The sequence below is a fragment of the Ursus americanus genome, chromosome 29 (assembly GCF_024610735.1).
Source record: "Ursus americanus isolate L20-20 chromosome 29, mUrsAme1.1.p, whole genome shotgun sequence".
Taxonomy (NCBI): domain Eukaryota; kingdom Metazoa; phylum Chordata; class Mammalia; order Carnivora; family Ursidae; genus Ursus; species Ursus americanus.
In genome coordinates this window covers 4556737-4580949 of record NC_142155.1, presented here as the reverse complement: position 1 = coordinate 4580949, position 24213 = coordinate 4556737, and the positions used below count along the sequence as shown (strand labels likewise).

The following is a 24213-nucleotide window of genomic DNA, read 5'->3' as shown; positions in this document are numbered from 1 at the left end:
TCTATTTGTACTAATATTTCAAAACACAGAGCTTGTTTCACAAGACAGTATGAATCTATAGTGCCTCTCTCTGTGCCTCATATTTAGCTCAGTTTCCCATAGTTGGTGTTTAGTGGCATTCGTAATTTTGCGTACTTGCCCATCAGATTACACCATATTTACCCAGAATCTATGGGAGACTTACTAAGATGGGTCAGCCTCCTTTTAAAAAATTTAATATTAATATTTTGCTAAACTTCTCATTTGAAGTAAATTTAAATGGAAATGTTGCAAAAAGAGTACAAAGAATTTTTACGTATCCCCTACTCGGCTCCTGCAGATGTTAACCTCATAAATAACTGTAGCAATAATGATCAAAACCAGGAAATTACCAGTGATCCAGTACTGTTAACCCCTCCCCACACCTAATCCAGATTTCATCAGTAGTCCTACGAATGTCGTCTTTCTCGGTCAGGATCCAATCCAGAGTCTCCACTTCTTGTTGTCTCCTTGGTCTGGGACAGACTGTTTCTTTTGTCTTTCTCGTCTGTCACGGTCTTCAGATTTGATCTGCTCTTTCACAGAATGTCCCTCAATCAGTCTGTCTGATGTTTCTTTAAGATTAACTTCAGGTTCTGTAGATACTCGGCAAGGAGAGCACTGAAGTGACTCTGTGCCCTTCCCAGAGCATCACGTATGACACATGACGGTGGTGTCAGATTGTTTTGATTTATCTGTTATCCACATATAGTACCCTACTGCTTAGAAAGCTAACTTTGTGCTTTTGTGTATCTAATTATTTTCATTCTTCAGATCTACCTTTTTTTGGGTGGTTTTCTCTGTTCTAGTTCATCTGCTTTCCTACTTCTCTGCAATCCTTTTGCCTTAGTTCTTAGTAAAGACCTTGACACGCTTGTGGCACGAAGACCTAGGTTATCTTGTGACCGTGATCTTCACCCTCTGTCACTTCTAAGAGACTTCCCTGGTTTACTGTCTTGTGGCACTGAGACTTTTTATGCTGGCTTATGCTGTCCACACATGCTCCCTATAATCACCATGGCTTAAATAGTATGAAAAGTTTAGCACTTAATTATTCTTTATTGAAAGGTAATTTTGTTTTTCAATTAGATAATAATATTATAACAACTATTATGATGACAGCTTATATAGACAAATAATACTGTTAACAGTATAAATGGTTACTCTTTAGATTTTCAGTAATTTGAGGTGAAGAGGGGAGGGGGAAATTGGATACGAGTATATTTGGGGAATAATTTAAAAGTAATTACTAGAAGAAATTGCACTTATTTTTCTTGTTCATATATTTTTTCATCTCATCAGTATTAAAACTAATTGTTGGTATAGAAGTGAAAATTATTAAAGTTGGACTATAATTAGTGGCCTCATCTGAGAGATTATTTGGAAAAATAACAATTGTCATATAGAGATATTGGTTGATGGTTAAATATCAGTTTTATACAGGAGTAAGAATAAATGTCCGTAGAATGAAAACTTTCTTTGTAGTTTTAATGACTTTATCATTGAATTATTTCCAGTGTGATATTGTCCTCTTCTTAAGAACGGAAAGGAAATCCACAGTGTGATTAACTTAATATGTCCTCATTCTGTCCCTACGGTGTGCAGACAGACAGATGCTGCTTTCCATCGTTTACAGATGAGACGCTAGAGCGTAAAAGTAATACAGTGCTTTGTCAGAGATCACTAAATCCCAGCAGAGACAGGGCTGGAATTGGGTTCTTGGTTGAGTGGATTTACCCACTCTCCCCCATTAGACTGGAAATTCTGACAAATGAGATAGACCTCGTCAAGTATGGAGATTTCCAATGTTGTTAGTAACCAGGCAGCATGAAGTAACATTTTAGAAATATACTCTATTTCTTTTTAAGAGGAACATTTATGTTTTATCACTGCATCATGTATAATGCAACATGAATAAAGCCCTACCGACTTTCACATTTGTGAGGAAACTAGCATTACTGCACATTAGTGCCAGGGCAGAGCAATGACCCTATTATCTCTGTAATGGTAATATTGTGCCTCACAGGGAAACTTGCATCATTAAGAGTGAATTATTGTTTTCTTGCAGACACTTTCTACATGTGTTATTAATATATGAAGCCAGAAGGAATTGAAAAGGTTTTTCTAGGGACTCGGGTATATAATTTGGAGCTTTCACCCTTACCTGAAACAGCACGTACATGGTGTTGACACGTGTTTGTAGATGCACACACACACAGCTTCACACCTCCATTTCTTGGTATACATCTTTTCTTCCTGCATGGAGTACCCCCTTTATTTCCCCGTCAGCTGCAAGACCCTTCTCAGTTGTGGTGAAGCTTCCTCGACCCTTACAACCAGGTTGTGGCTTCCCTCTGCTTTCCTAGAGCGGTTTATCCCCACGACTGCGTCAGCTTTGGTTTGCTGATCATGTCTTTCCGTCTTTATGGCTCCCAACTGAGTGTGTGCTTGTCAAAGACAGGGCCTGCCCCTTTCGCTTTTATTTTCCCGTATCTTGTAGGAGGCCTGCATATATTGGGTATGGAATAACTATTAAATAGATAAAGGTGTATTGTCTATAGCATACGCATTTTGACACTGCCTTATTTTAAAAATGTGTTTACGATGACCAAACAAATGACAAGAAAATGAGAAGGAAAGGGGAAGAGGATGGGAAATAAAATAAGGCCAGCCATGAACTAATTCATGCCATGCGTCTGTAAGTTGCATCTGTAATATGAATGTAAGTGCATTTACCGTTACAAAGGACACGTATATGTGGAACTTAAAAAATATATTTTAAAAATCCGGTCTTATATTTGAGCCAAAAATTCCATCTTTTAAATTTTGGTCTTAGAAAGATTTCTTATTTTTCTCATGACACATTTTTGTCAATGTATGTCTGATGCTGAAGGGTTTGTCTGGAATGCTCATTAGTGCCAAGACTAGAATGTAATCAGCATTTGGTGAAATGGAGTGGTCTCAGTTGGTCCCACTGCTATGAAAACAGGAATCTGTAATATGACTGTAAAGGGGCTCTTCAGTTCCTGAAATTTTCTGTTATTACTTCTCTTACCTGTTCTCTTTCAAAAAGCACATAGTCATGGGGTAGGAATGCAAGAATACTCATTTGAAATAATAACCTTCTCTTGGACTAAGTATCTTTTAAATTAGTATAACTAAAGTACCTGTGGATTATGGCTTGTCCTCTAGGACACCTCCTTGCCAAATTCAAATAAACAAACATATTCTCATTCTTCTGCTCTCAGGATTAAATTTATGCTGGTAGGTTTTTTTTTGGGGGGGTTGTTTTTAATATGAGACTCTTCTTGAATCTAATTCTCTGCACGATCTTGTTGATGGAGAACAATGCTTTGTTTGCCATGTTGTTCCTTAATTAAGTGTTAAAGTAATGAGGTCTTATTATTCTGGGTAATTTATTTAATACAATGAAGCAGTTAGTTACTCACTGGCAGCTTTTCAAAGGAAGTGAGCTCAGATGCTAACGCATTTCTTGTAGTGTGCCAGCCATTAGAATTGTGCGTTCCAGGGATTTGCTAATCAGCTGGCAACTGACTTAAAAGGCGGGAAAGACAGGACTCTTGAATGACAACTGCTGACTCAACCAGCAAGACAGACTGTGTACCGGCTTCAAGCCTTGTCTGTTGACACGCAGATCTTGCTGCCAGAGGAGGGAAGACTTGATGATGGCAAAGAGCCTATGGGCTACCTTTCCATATTTGTTGGATATCATCAGCATCGTTGTTGAGCATGGCTTTGGTTTAGCAACTGAGAACTGCTAAGTAGAGTGTACTAGTCCAGCTGAATGTTTGTCTCCCTGTTCGTGTGTTCCTTTGTCCACCTGTGATCCTGTTGGTTCATCTGTCCATCAAATACTGGATTTAAGCTATCCACGAATGGACTGGGATTAACCTCTGAAAGCACTGTTTAGGGTTGAGGTTGCCAAACTGTTTCTGTAAAGAAACAGGTAGTAAGGATTTTAGCCTATAGGCCATGCTGTCTTTTGTTAACTCCTCAGCTCTGCTGTTGTGGGGCAAAAACAGCCATAGATGATATGTAAATGCATGGCTGTGTTCCAAGAAGGTACCGTTTACAAAAATTGACTTACCCACTCCTGGGTTAGATAGAGGTATCTGGCTCAACATAGCTTACGTGTTATACAAATACTTGAAAAAATGCCTTTAATGCTTATGAGTTTTCTAAAGCAGCTTATGTCTCAGGTTTGTTAATTAGCTTAATTTGTCATCTGCTTTGAGTAGTTTTGTAGATTTTAGTGTATTATTTAAACATATCAATGATTTAAAAAATATTCATCTCTCTCTCCGGCATTGGTTATAGAAATGCTATTGGATTGGAAATATAAAAACAAGAAATAAAATTTTCCACATCACTGATAACAGTACCATTAAATATGATAGATTACACTGACAAGTGATTTTAAAAACTATATTTTTGATACGAAAACATGGCCAATATATATTGCCATGTGCAAAAAGGGGAGATGATGGAAGACCTTCCGAACAGGGTGTACAAGGTGATTCTATATGTGGAAAAAAAGAGGCACATGTGTTTATGAATGTGCATACTTGAATATTATAAAGCTCTGAAAAGACACTGAATCAGTTAGGGTTCTTAATTTTCAAGCGGAAATCCAATTCTGGCCCATATAAGCAGCAAAGATGGATTGAAGGGTAATGAGCAGCTCAGAAATCTTTGGAGTGCCTAATAAGAACCAGGCTTAGAGGCCATATGTCTAGAAGCAGTACCCCAAATTCTGCATCGCTGGTTTTGCAAAGACGCCCCAGCAGCCATCAGTGGACGTGGGACTGCAGTGTGAATCATCGACACCACTGAGCCTGAAAGCTGGATCTGCTTCCGCTGTTACCAGGGCTCTAGGATGGATTCTGGATCCCTGCTGCTCTGCTTGTCCTCCGCTTCCATTGCACGGTGTGGCCTGGGTGCGTTCGATCGGCAGACCCCACATTTTGTGCCCTCGCTGCAAGGGGAGCTGGGAAGGTGCAGATGTGGACCTGACTTCTGTTGTGGACAAAGGGCCCTGTCTCATCAGATGGGGCATTTCCCTAATGGAGGCAGAGGATTAAGAAGCCTGGATGACAGAAAGCCTGAAAGCTGTCCCCCGCAGACACGCGGGAAGCTGTTGGTATTGCTGACTCCGGGCAGGGGAGTTGAGAGAACTCACTGGGGCACAGAGAGAACCTTTTAGTTTGCCCTTCTTTGCTCTTTGAATTTAAAAAAATATCCATACAACAATGATAAAAGATTATGGGGAAAGTGAACAGAAGAAATTGTTTTTTCCTCACCGCTTCTGTTGCATTACCGCTCTCACGTGGGATTTCAAGAAGGCTTCCCAGTGTAATGGGGCAATTCCATCAACTTCCTACTCAATTTCATTAAAAAATTCGCCTTATGATTTCCCCTTGAGTTCAGTCAACTCTATATTGCCTGTACTTGATTGGGCAGAAATGATCACCAGTCTTCTCTGGGATACCAGTGGCTTACTCTTCCTTCTGGCCTGGTGGAGCTGAGTTAGCGTATCTTCTTGATGTCTAAAGGCTTCAGCTTTGAAATTTAAGATGTTGTCAGCTGCTATGTAGTAGATGCGAGGTGTGAAAATAAAATATACTTAATAGGCAAATTGACTTCTTGATAGAAAACTTGTTTGAGAACTTAATTCAGTCTGATCAAGTTTTAGCAGAAACGCATTAAAATTTTTTAACTTTACTTTTTCAGGACACTTTTAGTTCACAGAGAAAGTGTGAGGCTAGTACAGGAGAGTTCCCATCTGCCCTGCACCCAGTTTTCTGTATTACTGACGTGTCATATTAGTATGGCATATTTGTTACAGTTAACGAAGCAATACTGACACGTTGTCGACCAAAGCCCTTACCGTTCGATTTTCTTAGTTTTTACTCAAAGGTCATTTTCTGTGCTAGGGTAGCTGATATATTTTCTACGTTTACGTGGGACTTTTTCAGATGTGTACTAATGTCGTAGGGCCATATAATAAGTGCTATTTCTGTTTTAAGTAACCTATGGGATGTGGGAGAAGGATAAAATAAAGCTTTACCACAGTGAAATTCTTATGTTCTGTTATGCACAAACGCCACCTGAGAAAAAATTGATTTTATTTTTCCCTCTGTTCTGTATTCAGTCGAACAGGTTCCTGTGGAACCGTACAACGTTCCTCTGTCCCAGGCCGAAGTCATTCAGGAAGGGAGTGACGTTACTCTAGTCGCCTGGGGCACTCAGGTCAGTAACATCTCACAAATGTCCCCGCTGTGCTTGGAAGCTCTCCTTTTTAATCCTGATACTATAAAAATCCAAAGTGTTGTTTTTCTTATATGGCAAATTTGAGTCTTGTTGGTGCCGCGTCTCTATCTGGTACTGACTTCTGGGTGAGGGTGAAGTGCCTGTTCAGTCACATTAAAAATATAGATGCATGTGGTGAAGCCATGAACAATCTGGTGAGTTTATAAAAATGTACTCATGGGAAACTGTTTCTTTCGAAGCGCACTTTATACATCCTCCTACTTGTTTCTGTGCTCGCCTTCCTGTCTTTTTCATCCCATCAGCTGCCATCTCTTGTGATTACTTGGCGGGCCATGTGGGCCATCCAGGGGTCCAGCCTCAGAATTCTGCACCTTCCTCTGTTCCAGCGAACCTCAGTCCTGATCTGCCTCAGTTTCCCCGGTGCTTGTTGTCATGTTGTTCTGCCTCCAGACTTTTAAGCTTGGGACTTTTTTTCCCCTCTGGCCATAGACTTCTATCTCTTCTCTATCTCCTTCTAAAGAAATGGTCCATTTTTCTTTCTTCTGTATGAAGGAAGTACTTACTTTAGAAAACTTGTAGAGCATTAATTGAAGAAAATAAAAGAAATCATTTGTAATACTACACGCTCTGACTCTCTTCTCTGCTTGATTTTTTTTTTTTTTAAAGATTTTATTTATTTATTTGACAGAGAGAGACAGCCAGCGAGAGAGGGAACACAAGCAGGGGGAGTGGGAGAGGAAGAAGCAGGCTCATAGCAGAAGAGCCTGATGTGGGGCTCGATCCCAGAACACCAGGATCACGCCCTGAGCCGAAGGCAGACGCTCAACCGCTGTGCCACCCAGGCGCCCCTCTCTGCTTGATTTTTGGCTTGGAGAGCTAGTCCTCATGGTTTCTTACCTCCAGTGGGAAAATCTCTTATCTATCTCCCTGTCAGTCAGCGTGCGTCCTTGCCTTTGTAATAGGGAACTTAGTGTATTAGATACTATGTGCTATAACTTGCTTTTTCCTCACACCTACCATGTCTGCTGCCAGTCCTTTACTCCTTTTTCTCTTTTGTCCTCAAAAGAAGAGGTGTCTGGTTTTCAGAGCTACCTCTACAAATCTTTCAGATTATATTCCATTTTGCCGTTTCCAGTGCTGTAACTTACCAGCTGGCTTCTTCCCTCTTCTGCATCTTCAGTTTCTCCTTTCAATGTCCCTTTTATTAAAAAGGTGTATATTTCTTCTCTATCTAAAAAAATGCGTTTTCTCTACCCTACTTTTCCCTTAAATACCAGTATATTCCCTCCTTTCTTTTATCACTAAACTCGAGCAACCTTTTTCTCCTGTATTTCATTCCTTAATTTCCTTATGTCCTTATACCTTACGAGTCCTGTCCCCACTAATTTACTAAAACTATTCTTGCTAACATTCCTAATTTCCTAATTTTTAAATCCAGCCCTTACCCCATATTGTTACGGTGTATGACACTGGCTGCTGTTTCTGTGAAACCCTTTCTTCTTTAGTTTCTGGGATACATTGTCTCATGGTCTTTCTTTCTTTCTTTCTTTCTTTCTTTCTTTCTTTCTTTCTTTCTAATTTCTTTCTTTCTTTCTTCCTTTCTTCTGCTCTTCCTCTCCCTCTCTCTCTTCCTTGCTTTTCTTTCTTTCTTTCTTTCTTTCTTTCTTTCTTTCTTTCTTTCTTTCTTTCTTTCTCTCTCTCTCTCTCTCTCTCTCTCTCTCTCTCTCTCGGTGGGAAAGAGAGAGAATCCACACCAAGTGTGGAGCCTGATGCAGGGGTCAGTCTCATGATCCCGAGGTCATGACCTGAGCTCAAATCAAGAGTTGGTTGCTTTACTTACTGAGCCACCCAGGCGCCCCTTTTTCTTTTTTATAAAAAGTGAGTTCCTCCTTCTCCATTTTCCCCTGAAATATTGGTCCTCTGCAGGGTCCCATGAGTTCTGCCCTTCACTTCTCCCTCCACATGCTTTCTCTAGAAACTCAACCTACTTCTGTGACTTGACTTTCTGTGTGCTGGTATCTTTAGAATCAGTGTCTCTGTCAATGACTGCTTTCCTTTTCTGCAAGTAAGAACATCTTTCCAACTATCTTCTAGACATCTGTGTTTGATTACTTTGGGGGAATATCTAAAGCAAATTTAATTCTGCATTGCAAATAAGTTCCTCTGACTTTAAACACTGTTTCTATTAATGATGTTAGAATTCAGCTGACCTTTTGGGTCTGAATCTCTGTAGTTATTCTCGCTATTTTTATTTCAGGTTCATGTGATCCGAGAGGTGGCTGCCATGGCTCAAGAGAAGCTTGGAGTGTCTTGTGAAGTCATCGATCTGAGGACTATACTACCTTGGGATGTGGACACAGTTTGCAAGGTGTGAATGTAGTGTGGATACAGTGTCATTTGCTTAAACCTGTGGGCCAGTTTGTTGGCAGTTTGCAAAGAATTGTTTTGAAATTTTGAGCTTCATGAGCATTTTCAACTGATTGAAAACTTTAAAATTTACACCGTGACAGAAACATATGTTATATAATCAGCTTAATGCTCAAGGAAACCAATCACTTGAGGGTTTTTCCCTCCATGGTGCTTTGTTTGAAATATTACGAGTCCGTGTCCTTCATGCAGCCAGCTTGGGTTGAGCTGTGCGAGTAAGGGAGTAGTGCAAATGAGAGCATGTCAGGTTGTTGAAGTCCCTGTGTTTTTGACTATTTGTGGGTTATGGTTCAGTAAGCAAGGCTTAATAGAGTCAGCTGAATGGTTTGGGTAAAAGAGATGGAGATGGAGATGGATTATTTAAAAAACAAAACAAAGCAAAAACCGCTCTGTGCCTGGCTTCATCCTGTGAATCACAGGTTGAGTGTTATGTTGTGGAAGTCTGTCTGCTCTGAATTTTCCACCCAAGCAAACTCTTGACAGTCCCTCTCAGGAATTGCAGTTCCTTTCTCATTTACTCAGTTATAACTGATCGCTTTCATGTGAATGTATCGATAAACTGAAGTGCATGTGTTTCCGTTGTGGTGTATAAGGAGGATTAAGCTCTTTTTTTGTGATGGCCTCATCTACTAAAGTTTAGGTAATGTTGCTTGTCTTTCTTTTTCTTGATTTACTGTCACAGCAAGTGAGTCCTAAGACCTAGGCTATTTTATATTATTTTTTAAGAACTTTAGATTCTCATAGCTTTTACAGGCTGTTCCTTGGGTTAGTGATGTGAAAAAACTCCGCAGCTACTACTGCTGTGAAAGTAGAGCGTACGTGTGTTTAGGTCAAGGTGGTTCTGCAGTTGACTGGAAGACTCAGATTTGGTGATAGTACATGCTCTGTAGACCCCCTCGACATCATCTAACCCTTGACACGGTCGCCGATGGCTTCAGTGATGTTCTACGTCTTTATATTTGTGGTCTCCATCACGAAGAGCAGTATTTTAGGTTGAATTATTTATAACTGCGCGAGAGTAATGCTTCTTTCAGGCTTTTTCAAATCAAGTCAGACACTGGGTTTTCTTTCACGTCGCCAAATACTCCAAATTATGGTTAAACTGGAGCTGATAACCTTTGCTCCAGAGTGGGCTTCTTTTTTGCGGCTGTATCCCCCGTTTATTCTTGGGGTTTGTATTTATAAAGTGAACGGTGCCTTTACGTGGGGATATAACGTTTTGTTTTGGTGCAGTGCGGGGTACCGATAATGGTCAGGGCAAGTACTTTTACAGTCCGTTTACATTTGTATATACTTTATACATCCGAACAGAATTTGGAGCAGCTTGCGGTAAAGCACAGATATAACAACACTCCAAGCTTAATGGTGGACCTAAAGTGAAGAGAGACGAAGAAAGAAGGGGAATTATTTATGTATATTTATCTCTACGCAACTTTGCTTGTGTGGAACGCCCACTCCCTGCTTTATTAAATCTAGTGGTTGCATCTCTGAGTGATCCTGGAATGCTGATCCTATTTCCTTGGGGCTCTTTACTACTGGGAAAGACGACAGAGGACGCTAGAGGCCGCTCTGGCTCGCTAGCCTCTTCCTCTTAGTCTTGTGTTGGGTGCTTTCATCATGTTGTGTTTCTAGTTGATGACTTTCTAGTTACATCAGTGAAAGCCAGCTTGTCATTTCTTGAGTACTTTTGTTCTGTGACTCTCTTCATTGCTGGCCATGGTAATCTTCTGTTTTCCTTTCATGTATCAAAAAAAAGTTTTGATATGTGGCATCTTTCTAGGATTTAGAGAGGACTTGAAAGAAGAGGACCCTATAGCTAAACCTTATTGAAAGCGAGGCTTCTTTTTTTTGTTTAACTGCTGTTAAGTTTTTCTTTATGAATTCTGTAGTAATCAAAATTTATGTTTATTATCTCTTTCAGTTAGTGCTGTGTTTTATTGGTTTTTTTTTTTTTTTTTTTGTCTTATGATAAAATTATATCCCTCAGCTTTGTTCATGGCATGTTAAGCTCAACACCCAGATGCATCTTTTGGAATACCTAATCAAGAAAAGCCTATTAAAGGTAAAAAAAAAAAAAAAAAGAAAGAAAGAAAGAAAAGAAAAAAACCAACAACTTATTGAACATACATAGACATTAGCACACTATGCATAGTAAAATGACTCTGGGACAGTTGAGGAATTGGTTAATGTAGTCTGAATTTAACTATGTTTTAAAAAACATAGTCATACTTTTTGCTTGAGCCTTGAAGCATTGTTTGGAAGTTATAATCCTGAAAAATTGCTTGGGGACAGAGAACAGCAGAGCGTTTGTTGCTCAGGGAAGCTACAAAATTGGAGGCCTGAGTGGGTCCAAGAACCATAGTTCATCTACTCAATTCTGGACCTGATATTAGAGAGCTAAGCTGGAAGCCTCTGAAAAGCAGAATTAAAATTCCTGAGTTTTGAAGTGCCTAGGAGACAGAGACCCACCCTGGGAATTGGAGGTATGAATGGGGTGGGTAGCTTAAGAACATCAGTGAGGAGAGTTGAAAACCCTCAAGTGAGTGGTAAATTGACTCTTTTTATGGGGGCACCTGCCAAGTAAGTCTCAACTAGGAACCGAGAACCCAGGTGTATAGAATCCATGTTTCATGGAGTTGTAGTGACAAAATAGGAAACTTGGGGGAGGGGGTGCTTAAACATATAGTTGGTCTCCCATTCAAGATAAATGCCAAATTCTACAGCTGTGTATGGTGGGAGCTAAGCAGAAAATACCTGGAAGGCCAAGCCATCACTTGTGACTGAAGTGTCAAATACCAGTCATACTCTTAGTTGAAAGTTGTGGAGTCAGGTCTTAGGATCTACCAGAAGTAGATTAAATCTTCCCAGATCTACAGCACAGCCTCTCTCCCTCTCAGTTCCTTACTGGATTAATATAACTTACCTTCCGTTCTGTCTGCCCAGCACAACAAGGAGTCAGTCCTCCCATCTGGAACCTCTGTGAATCAGCATTCAATAAAAAATTACTGAGTATATGAAGAGACAGGACCATTTGATTCAAAACCAAGAGAAAACACAAACAATAGAAAGCAGAAACACAGGTGATCCAGTCATTGGAGTTAGCAGACAAAGACTTTATTATGTTTAGGAATATAGGAGGAAGAAAAAGAACAAAAGAGGTAAGAAGGTGAAGAATTACCCTGGAGGGGTATGTGTGTGTTTGTGTGTGTGTGAGAGAGAGGGAGACCACTGTAGAACCAAAGAAATATTTGTCAATAAGAACTCAGTGGGTGTGTTTGTAAACTTACTGGACTTACTAGATGATAGTATTCATGAACTAGAAGGCAAGTATATAAAAAATTCCAAACCAAAGCACAAAGAGAGAGAAAATAAAATAGACTAAAACAGAAGAGAGCATAAAACACACTGGGGATCTGGTCAAAATATCTGTCCCATATATGTTTGGAATTCCAGAAGAAGAAGAGAATAAATTGGTCAGAAACAATATAAAAACTATTTCTCATTAAACTTCGAGAACATCACCATACTTGAGGATTTGTGAACCTCTAAAGATGTACTCAAAGAAAACCACACCCACCTACACGAAGGAATGACATCTTAAATTGCTAAGGATGCCAACCTAACATTCTATACCCAGTGAAAACATACTCTTAAAGTTAAGATGAAATAAAAAATACCTTAGGCAAGTAGAAATTGAGAGAATTTATCACCAGCACATTTTCACTAAAGGCAATACTACAAGGAAGTTCTTTAGGCAGAGGGAAAATGATTCTAGAATACAGTCAGAATGGGCTTACGTGGAATTAAAATATTCTGTTGTTCTAGGATTATTAAGTGTAATATTTTTATTAGATCATAGTAAGTTAGGGATGCATTTTGTAACTTCTGGACTAACAACTGAAATAATAGTGAAAGTATATATCCAGCAAGTTAAAAAGGGACCTATAGATTAATAGAAGTATTTGTTTAAACTAAAAGAAAGGAAAATATGTAAAAAAACCACAAAAAACCAAAAAACCAAAATGCCAAAACAAAACAGGTGTATCAATAGAAAACAGATGATAACTATAAACCTAAGTATATAAGTAATTAAAAACAAATGCATTAATCTAGTAAAAGCCAGTGATGTCAGACTTCCTTAAAAAATAGCACCAATGTGCAGCTTAAGAGAGAGATACTTTAAATACAGGGGCACAGAAAATTTGAAAGGGATGGAAAAAAGAGACCTCTGGTGTAGCCATACTAATTTCAAATAAAGCTCTTAAGGCAAGAAGCATTACTAGAAAGAAAGAACATTTCGTAATGAAATCAATCTGCCATGAAGGTATCACAGCCTTAAGTCTATTTTGTCATTGATAGCATAGTTTAAGAATATAGAAAGCAAAACAAAATACAAAACTAAAAGGAGAGGTAAACATATCCATGATCCTAGTAGAAGACCTTGACACCCCTCTTAAAAACTGATCAAACAAGCAGGTAAATTAGTAAGTATATAGAAGATCTGAACAGTTAGCAAACTTGTCCTAATTGTGTACTCAACAATATAATAAATCATTTTTTTTCCCGCTGAAGAATAATTGACATACAGTATTAGTTTCAGGTGTACAACATAGTGATTCGATATTTATATACATTATGAAATGCCACAGTATGCCAATTCAATTGAATATGGAACTTTTATCAAAATTGACCAAATGCTAGGACATAAATATAATCTTAAACTTCGGATGTTTGAAGTCATTTAGAGTATGTTTGGACAATAGTGGAATTCAGTTAGAAATTGAAAAAACTGGAAGCTTCAACTTCCTACAAAGTAAATAATTTACATTTAAATTGTAGGTTGTAAAAGAAACTGCAACAGAAATTAGAAAAATACTGAACTGAAGGGTTATGAAGGTACTAAATACCAAAAATTTCAAGATTCAGGTAAAGCCATGCTTGGAGAGAGCTGTATGGCTGTAAATACGTATATTTAGAAAACAGGAATAAGAACAAAAAAATTAGTGATCTGAATATCCATCTCCAGAAAGAAATCAAATCTAGAGAAAATAGGGTAAATGTAGTGATAAAGAACAGGAATCAGCAAAACAGAATGTACAATAGGGAAGTTTAATAAAGTAAAAGTTAGATCTTTGAAGAGTCTAGTGTACTTGATAAACCTTTAGCAAGACTAATGGAAAAAAACAGGGCAGACACATATCAGGGTATGAAGAAGGGGAAATCCCAGAGCCAACAGACAATAGAAGTATACTAAGAGGATATCCTGAACAATTTTACAAGTAAGTTTTGGGTGAAATGGACAGATTCCTAGGAAAATACAATGTTTTCAAATATAAAAATTAGAAAACCTCTATAGTCATATATCAAAGAAACTGAATCCATTTTTATTAATGTTTATATAAGGAAAACCCTAGACCCATAGGGCTTTACTGGTGAATTCTTTAAAACACAGTTCTTATGCAAGTTCTTATAGAAAATAGAAGAGGGAAAACTTCCAAATTCTTTATATAAGGCTGGCATAACCTTCATATCAAATCTGTTTTGGACAATATAACAAGCAAAATTATAGACATATTTTTCTTATGAACGTAGATGTAAATATCAAAATATTGGAAAGTCAAATCCAACAATATATGAAAAGGTAAACGTGAGGGTTTATTTCAAATATGCAAGGGGTGTTTGACATTCACAAACATTCGCGCAGTGGTTGCTGCAACTACCCATATGAACATAAAATGGGAAAAACAATCATGGTGATCTTCGTAATACAGAAAAACATTTGTTACAAGTCAATATCCGTTCATAATGAAAATGTCTTAGTAACCTAGAAATAGAAGGGAATTCTATTAATCTGATAAAGAGTAGCTTTATTTTGTAGCTATGAATAGCAGTAAAAAGCCTGTGGCAGAAATTGTATTTCCTGCTGAAATTTTGACTGCTTTCCTGTTGAGATCAAGAATGTAACAAGAATGCCCATATGTAAGGGCAAGAGATACAAAAATCATATGGATTGGAAAGAAGTAAAACTACTCATAGATAACATGATTCGTATGTAGGAAGATCTAGTGGAATCTATGGGCAAATCATTAGAATTGAGTTTACCAATGCCCCTGGAAACTAGGTCAATACACAATAATTGTATTTTTATACACCAGCCACAAATAGAAAATAAATTGATAATATTTGAAAAAGCATCCAAAAAAAAAAAAAAAGCATCTAGGGTGAAATTGAGTGATGCATATGTAATGACTGTGCAGAAAATCACAAAACATTATTCAGAGAAATTAGAGAAGATGCAAGCACAGTGAAGCACATACCCTATTAATCAGTTGCAAGGCCAAGAATAGCCAAGGCAATCTTGAAGAATAAAGCCGGAGGACTTAGTTATCCAATGTGTTATCATCAAGGTGTATCGTAAGGTTATAGTCATTGTACTAGGGTAGAGATAGACCACCGTGCTGCCATTGATTAATTTCCTTGAATTTAGAATGTAGTGAGCCTTTTTATAGACTTAGAGAGAGCCTTGGTGTGCTCTGACCTGGAGCAGTTTTTTTGGTCGTTCAGCCAGAAACCCATATCCTTAAGTAGAGCTGTTCTCAAGATCTCCAGGAATAAGAGCCATGGCTAAGTGTTGGGGGCTTGGATAGACTTCCTGCTGAGATACAGACCACATTCAAAGTGAGTTAAAAAGTGAGCTGCAAAGTTAAAAAAAAAAAAAAAAGAAATGGTGGCCAGGCACAGAGTTAGGCTTGACGTACTGTCCAACTTGAAATGATTTTTTGTTTTTTTAATGTGTAGAAATTCAGAGAATCTGCCTATGGAAAACAAGAACTTGATTTTGGCAGGAGAATGACAATCTTTGAAAGAAACTCAGAATTCAAGAATAATACTGTCCTTCAGCTGAAAATCAACTACCTACAACAGTGCAGAAAAGAAAAATGACAGTTTACAAGGTGTGGGTGGTTTCCACGGGTTTATAGGGAAGAGAGTATTGACACAGAGCTTTGACATGCTTATACTTTATTTGAAGATTAAATTATCCTAATTATTGAAATAAATAAGGACTTGCTTTTGTACCTTGGAGCCTTTTTTGATTTCTCTTTTTCATCTTCTGCCCACATTCAGTTCCAAAGCAGATCCTGCTGGCTTGGCCTACACGATATGTCCAAAATCCGACCACCAGCCCTAATGCTGTTACTCTTGATCCCGGCCCTGGCTCCTAGCATTTCTCACCTGGGTTTTGGCCATAGTCTCGAAGTATTGTCTTGCTTCTGCCCTTTACCTGTCATAGGCAGAATTGATCCTTTCACATGTGAGTCACATCATGTCCCTTCTAGTCTCAAAAGGCCTCAATAGTTTCCCATTAAATTTAGTGGAAAAGTCAAATTTCTTACCATGGCCTACAGGGATTTACCTTGTCTCACCACCTTCCACGGCCCACCACCTGTCCACCATTCAAGAAATGCTTTTCAGAGACTCTCAACCAAGTGACTGTTAGGTCACCACTCCAATACCATTTTCTTCTTCCAGACCTCTGCCTCCCTTAATATAATATTGGACACCATCCCTCTCACCAAGACTCCCTTTTACCCCTTCTTCCTTTTTTTCTGGAGAGATGAAATGATCTAACATATAACTTTATTATTTATATTGTCAATTTTTCTTCCCCCATTAGGAGCTAAGTTCTGTGAAGGTGGGGGTTTTTGTCTATTGGCTTACTGCCGAATTCTCAGTACCTGAAAAAAATGTCTGACTTAGGTTTGGTATTCAGTAGACACTTGCTGTGCAATTATTATGAATATCAGCAAAAGGAAGTTTGATAATGAAACTGTTTAATATTGACCTGTTTTGAATTTGATACTTTTTCTTATTTTTGGTGCTTATACAAAAGTTTTAAGAGTAGCTCTAGATTATTACTTTATGAATAAATCTGTTTTAAGCTGAAACATTTATTCTAAAGTTTTAAGTTTTAGTTTGACCTTGTGTTTTATTTTTCTTAACAGTTGTCTATTTTTCATAATGGTATATAGAAATTATCATTTGAATTCTCATTAGAATAGGACCAATTTATTCTGAAAAGCAAAGCGGAAGTGACTACAGCAAATCTCAGCTATCTTATAATTTCTAAGAATTGAGTTCCTATAATTTTCTGCATAGGTGAGAGTTACTATTTCTGGGTAGCAGCTTTTAAAACTACTTAACCTTTTGAATGTCAATATTTCCAAAACCTTTTCACTTTTCTCAAGGAAAATATATGTGATTTCATCTTTCAAAAATAACTTAGTTCAAGCGAACATGGGTTGTTACACTGTGTTAAGACATTTACATTTATTGAGGTATATGGTTGTTTATTTCATTGATATATTTCTGTGCTCAATTTCATGGTTTTAAGCCTCTTTAAATTTAAATTTTCTTTTGTCTTTTGCTGTCACGTTATTGCCAGCTGTGGACAGGATCCGGATGACCAAACTATAACAGACATATACATTGGCCAGGGAAGGCCTGTAATGATTTCTCATGAATCAAGAACACATGCTTTACTCTTCAAACCTTATGATACTAATTTGGGTTTTTCAGAACCTTTCTCCTCTTATTTCCTTGTCTGTTTTGCCAGGTGGGTCGTTGTCAGGGACTCATTGTCAGGGACTTGAGAGCTGAAGAGGTCAGCCTGGGCCTGTTCTTCTGGTCTTCCTGCTGGTCCCAGGAGTGACCTGTGACTTCCAACATCCATCACAGCTGTTACGCACTGCTTCTGATCAGGTGTTTTCTCTGTTGAAGCATCCTGGTATGAGATACTGTCTCAAAGCCTCTCCTTCCTCCTCCAATGTGATCTGCTTTTTTTGAGGTACTCAGGAGGTGGGTTGTTACCTTTTAAATTCTTAACAAAGTTTGGAAGTGACATAGAAAGGAGCTTCCTCTCTACCTCCCTCTTGCTTTCCCTCTCTTTTCTCTTTTCAACCTGAATAACGTAGCAAAAGTTGATGATGTGCCCATAGATGCAGATGGTTGTTTTTTGGCTACATGTTGAGGCATCTATAGTCTCAGTATTTGGGGGTATCCTAGGAACAGGGCAAGGCCTCCATGGTACTAAAACGTGAGACAGAAGCTGGAAGTAGGTTTCTGTGGCATGAGGAAGTGACTGCAGTTGTGAGGGAACGTTTAACATCCTCTCCTCCTGTCCTTTCACTCCAGCTATTTCCATTCTTCAAAAGACTTCATTGGGACCCTGGATAAAGGTAAGGCAGGTTCTAAGGCTGGCAGGTGGGGTGGAGGTGGGAAGGTTCTGGGAGCAGAGTCCAATAAAAAAGGAAAGGGATATTGTAGGAGTGGACCTGGGAAGAAGTTAAACCATGGTCATCTGGGTGTGGCTAATCATTTATATATAAAGAACCAAGTTTGCTTACTCTCCCTGTTTGCACCTGTGGTAGTGTATTTATGAGTCGTGTTTAGAAGACCCAAAGTACCATTGAAGATAAACATAAAAACATATGGGTTATATTTTATGACTTTAATTTTGTAGCCTTTAGGTTTATTTTTATTTTCATAAGATTGATTTAGATTACTGTAGATTTCATTTTTAGTAAGATTACTAACACTTGCAAGGTAATGTTTAGTGTCTGTGCTTTGTACTGAATGGCTTTAAATTGGTTTTGTGGGGAAGTTGGAGAATTTGCTTTTAGGGAATCTATAATAGCATGGTATTTCCAGTTACATACGTTTTTTTAGTTGATTTCTTGGACCTGATTGAATAATTCACCGGTTGAATACTAGCTCTTTTGCTTGAAGCTTTTAATTGGTGAGGTAGAGGGAAGGGAATAGGAGAGTGAGTGAGTACAAGAGCATTACCACGGTGTGGGGGCAGGAAGGGGAGCTAGTAATTACCTATAACCACTAGAGGCCTCTCTTAAGCCAAGTTTCATGGTTAATAGCACCAGGTTTCCATAATGGGGCTTGGCTCTGTCATTGTAAATTAAGCATATTTTATGTTGTAGTGCAAAATAACTAGGATGAGAGCACTTTTTCCTAGAGCATATATTATAATGTAGCCCAAATGTTTTCTTTAATGTGTTTATCAGAACAGCCGATGATTTATTAGACTGAAAACAAATTAGAAATCTCCCTCTGCTCCTCTCTTTCACTCTCTAAATAAGCTTTTGATAAAAACATGTAATCAAAGAATATGCCCAGATGAAAATTATATGCCTCTTTGACAGTGCAAGGATATTTAGGTTTAAAAATATTACTGATTTAACATGGTGTATTTAATTGTTGAGAGTAGTATATATTTTTTTCTGATGTAGGCTAGAAGTAAAATTATTTTAGGTTGTATATTTAAAATTCCACATGTTTCTTTCATGATTATTATAAGCTTCTAATATCAAAGATCTGTTTCAGAAATGATTCAAAAACCTTTTTTAGACTTAATACTATCTGGGGTAAAACTAAGTGCTTTCCTTTAAGAATAATGAAAATATCATTTTTAGTTTGGAATTTTGGATGTGGGTTGACCTTGCGGAGAATGCAGGCAGGGAAGGCAGGTCATCCTGCCTGATAAGAATTGTTGCTCTTTGCCAGAATAGGAAGGCTGGCCATTTGGAACTTGGTTCCACTTCTGCCAACTCATTGTTCCTACAGGATTTTCTTTGTCATGACCACAACTAGTTGGTTGTACTAATTGGAGCGAATTCTAGGTTCTTGGATGCTGTACTTGCGATGTGATGACTACATTTACTGCCTGCATGGTGGCCCTTGGATGATTCCTCGGAGTTCCATGAGGCAGGGGAGTTTGGTGAATTTTGTTCATTACTGTATCCCTCAGAATTTTGAAGAGTGTGTAGTATAGAGAAGATACTCAGTAAATATTTGGTGAATGGTCTTATAGTTGCATTTCAAAAATAGCATGAAATATGTAGTAATGAGTCGGTTTTTCAGTGGAAGAAATTAACGGAGAAACGGATAATTTCTGTAGGAAAAAAACATCCTAGAGTATCACTCCTGCTACCTGGTCTATTTTTAGTATGACTTATGTTTTAGGTGTGTTTTGAAGATTAGGATAATGCCTAGGGTCTGATCTAACTTTGTGTAATATGCGTAATATAACAAGGCTTGACATAGTACCTGTAAGTAAATAAGAGTTCAAAACAACATGTTTTATGCATATCTCCCTTGGTATTCGCAGCAGTTCTCCTAATTAGACGTCAGCGTCATTATTTTATAGGTGAGAAAACTGAGTAACTTGCTCCAGGTCACACAGCTGATGAGGTTGCTGGGCTCCCAGCCTCTGCCTTTTTATTACAGCATGCAGCTTCTCAAGCAGAGTTTGAGCAGACAGACCTTGTAAATATTTTTCAGATGTGATGAAATGGCTGTGATTTGTGATGTAATTTGAATGTAACTTGCAAGCGTAGCATATATTGGCGACTGCAGTGTGTTTACGAGGAGGGGTCGTTTCTGTTTCTTTCCTGCCGAGCTCTCTGTCAGAGCTGTGAAGTGTCCTGATAGAGACATTTCCATTCTCGATGCCAAGAATTTCTGTTCCCATTTTAGAGATGAGGAAACTGTGTCTCAGAAAGGTTAGAAGCCTCCTGAAGTGACTCAGCTAGCGAGTGGCCGAATTGCAGTTCAGTCTTAGGTCTCAAATTCTGAAACGCTGACGTTTTCGTGGTATAACCGTGCCTCATGTTAGAATCGTCACTTTATGCTTATCTAACTTCATGCTTTAAAAATTATCATTTGAGTTTTACTGATGAATTGCTTCCAAATTTGAGCTTGCAAATATTTTACAGCATTTCAAGAATTTTATTTGGCCACCTGTGTAACACTTTCTAAAGAATAGAACGTTCCTAAACACTGTATACACCTTGTAAGTCACACTCCCGTATTTCATTTCACTTGGCATTATTTTTTTTTTCCTTCTACATGGAACTGGAGAAAATAAGATTAGATTTTATAATTATATTTTTCCATTTCTAATCCTACTTAATGTGTCCCCTATACGCTTAAATTATTTGAATTTCAGTCAAGATTTTCATTTTGTTGAAACTGTTTGCTTTTGCTGTTAGGAATAGCAGTGAAAAGAAGGAAATTCATTCATTACCTCATTTCATAGTGAAAAAAGCTCATAGGTACTCTGTGTTCTTAGTTTAACATTTTAGGTATAATGTAAGAAATATACATTTGTTGACTTTCTGGTTTTTCTTTTTTTTTTTTTTTGATGGCCGTAAAACTGGTACTTACATTTAGGAAATTGTAGCATTTATGCTATAATTGGTAAGTAAGTGTTTCTTGCCTTTTCTATTATAATACCCTGGTTTTGCAGTGTCTAGCTGTTATAATTTAACTTAAAACTTTATTGAAACTATGGTCTACAAAGGTTTTTGAGAAGTAAAATTAGGGAATAATACCATTTACTTCTATAATTTACTCCAAAATTGAAACCACCCTTATCAGTCATGGATAGTCAGCCCTTCCAAACACACACACTCCCTGTCACATGCTTTTGTTGCTTTTTCTTCCAAGAACTTGGTTTTCTCTGTTTGTTTTCTTTTATATCTGTACTACATGGTTTCTTACATAGCTGTTCCACATCTTAAGTTTATTTTTCGGTACTTTATGCATTTTTGTTGTTACTGTGAATAGCATCATTGTTATTACAGTTTTTCCTTTTTATCCCTTTTCTGTGTGTAATGGGAGAGGTTAAAAACATTGAAGTGATACATTACCATGTCAATAACACAGTTTAGCAGAGTGTGTAATGCAAAGCCATATTTTCCATCCCTGTTTCTAGGCCCACCCCTCAACACGGCCACTTCTAACCACTTCTCTATTTTGTTCTGATGGCTACTTCCATATCTTTAAGACGTTGTGTAGGTATTTTTGGCTATAATACTTTATTCATTTCTGCAAAGACCTGGATTCTAAACAGATACCAAAAATACCAGTGTTTATGGAAAAAAAGTAGGTTAGGCAGATAGCTTAAAACATATGCAGCTTTGTTACTAGAGCAAGGGAGCATTTGTAACTGGAGTTGGGAAGGAGTGAACCTGCTGAGTTATGGAGTTAAGGGCAAAATGCATAAAAGTTGGGGAGAACCATGCAATAAACACTTCTAAAACAGAGCAGATGGGCCAGCCTGAGTCAAGAGGCATAGTGTATGGAACTGTTTTTCTCTGAGGCTCTCAGCTCAGTGGTTATATTTTACCTCTTACTGTGTTTCTTAGCATCATAAAACATTAATGCGCTGGGGCGAATTGCATATATGCCGCATGAGTAGGCCAGGTGCTGCTGACTCTGACCTAAAACATGTTTCATACCTTGTGCCAGAAAAATGGACTCCCCTTGCCCAGTCCCTCATGTAGTTCACAGATGAATTGGGTTTGATTGACAGCGCCTAGGTTACATCTTTACCTTAGCTATGGTGGAGACTGGAAAATAGTTTCCTTGAGTATTAATCCCACTTTTTCAAGGTAGAATGTAAAAAACTAGCAAAATGTGGAGAATGGGGCGCCTAGATGGCTCAGTTGGCTAAGCATCTGCCTTTGGCTCAGGTCATGATCCTGGGGTCCTAGGATCGAGTCCCAAATCGGCCTGCTTCTCCCTCTACCGTTATCCCCTGCTCGTGATCTCACTCACTCTCTCTCTCAAATAAATAAGATCTTGGAAAAGATGTGGAGAATGTGTTCAAAAGTTTTGGGTTATCCCACAGTAAGAGAGGTCCAATACACACAAATTCACAAATGTATATATACGTCTACATGTGTATATATCAATGTATGTGTACCTTCACTTATCAATTTTAAAAATAATAATAATAATAATAATTCCCCACTCTGACACATGAAGATTCAATGCACTTGCGTTACCTATTAGCTTCACCTTCTCATTTCCCCAATTTTGAGTTATTTTATTTCTTCTACTGATTGTTTTGATTTTAATAAATTTTTAAATCTCTTATCTTGTTCCGTTAGCTTTTCTCAGTATCCCTCCATATTTCACTGTGTAAGAAGATGACATTAATACCCTCTATTCCTGTCTTCACCTCTTCTCTTCCAATTCCTGTTTTGTATCAACTCTTTATTTTTACATAGCCGAGACTGATAACATTAAATTCTTTTTTTTTTTTTAAAGATTTTATTTATTTGACAGAGATAGAGACAGCCAGCGAGAGAGGGAACACAAGCAGGGGGAGTGGGAGAGGAAGAAGCAGGCTCATAGTGGAGGAGCCTGATGTGGGGCTCGATCCCAGAACGCCGGGATCACGCCCTGAGCCGAAGGCAGACGCTTAACTGCTGTGCCACCCAGGCACCCCAATAACATTAAATTCTGTTCTATAACCATAATTAAACCTTATAAACTTTTGATTCTAAAAGTTAAAAACCATTAAATACTCTTGATACTATTATGATAACATAAGCATTTTTTGCCACTGAGCTGACCAGTGGGTAAGAATTTAATCCTTTTTTTTTTTTCTTTTCTTTTTAACTTTAGTCCAATTGTCTCTGCCCCTGGGCACCTTAAAGGAGATATTCTTGGCCTCTAGAACAAATGGTTTGCCTTTTCTTTTGTTGCATCAATTCTACAAAATCTTGTCATGATTTAGATGCTTTGTATTTAGGCCATAACGTTCTTTTGGATCGTTCTGGATTTTTTAAAATTTCGAATTACCTCTTCTTTTCTCCTTGAAAAAGTGTAGTCAGCCATTAACATATCTTGAAGATCAGTATTATCACTTGGAATCCACTTTTCTTTCCCTCCAGGAGCCCTCTGTTCCAGTCTTCACTACCATTCCCCAACTATGCTGCAAATTCATCCTTAGGGATGTTTCTCCATTGCACTCTTAAAGACACTTTTTTCGGGTCCTATGACATGGTTTTCTCCTTCATTTCGCCAAGGAGCATAAATAATTAACTTCATCAAACAGAAGTTGTGCGGGCGTGGGAGGCTTTTGGGACACCTGCATTTGAAAAAAAATGTGTGCGTTTTGCACTCACAGTGGACTATTTGGCTGGATATAGAATTCTATGTTTGCAGCAACTTTCACTTAAGAGTTTAAAGATGGTGCTTCTCTATATACTTGGGTTATATTGGGGCAAAAGAGTGTGATGCCAGTGTGATTTTCATCCTTCTGTAAGTGATTGTTCTGTGTGTTTGTTTTTCTGGACACTTCTATTTATTTATTTATTTGTCCTTTTATACCAAAATGCCATAGGTATGCATCTCAGAGCGAGTCTCTTTCACTCATCTTGTTTTGCCCCTCGTGCATTTCCTCTGGGAGCTTATTACTTATTTAAAAATAATTTTATCCTTTTTCTTTTGTATCTTTTCTTTTCAAAAACTTACTGGTTGGATAATAGCCCTTCTAGATTGATCCTCTATGTCTCTCATCTTTTCCAATCTAGTTTTTGTCCCATTGTGTTCTTGTAGTGTTTTGAACATTTCCTCTCTTTTTAATTTTAATTCTTATTTTGAATAATTTCA

At 38.0% G+C, this 24213-nt stretch overlaps 1 protein-coding gene across 8 annotated transcripts in view; it reads left to right on the top strand.

The window, feature by feature from the left end:
* Nucleotides 1–24213, top strand: part of BCKDHB (branched chain keto acid dehydrogenase E1 subunit beta) — a 206551-nt gene that overhangs the window by 62521 nt on the left and 119817 nt on the right. For all 8 annotated transcript variants that reach the window (XR_006780803.2, XR_015722235.1, XR_006780804.2 and 5 more), the window contains 2 exons: nucleotides 6191–6288; nucleotides 8567–8677. Coding sequence is in view for 5 of the 8 variants with exons in the window: in XM_087856926.1 (XP_087713052.1) it covers nucleotides 6191–6288; nucleotides 8567–8677 (209 nt within the window). In the remaining 3 variants the exon portion in view is untranslated. The remainder of the gene's footprint in view (nucleotides 1–6190; nucleotides 6289–8566; nucleotides 8678–24213) is intronic.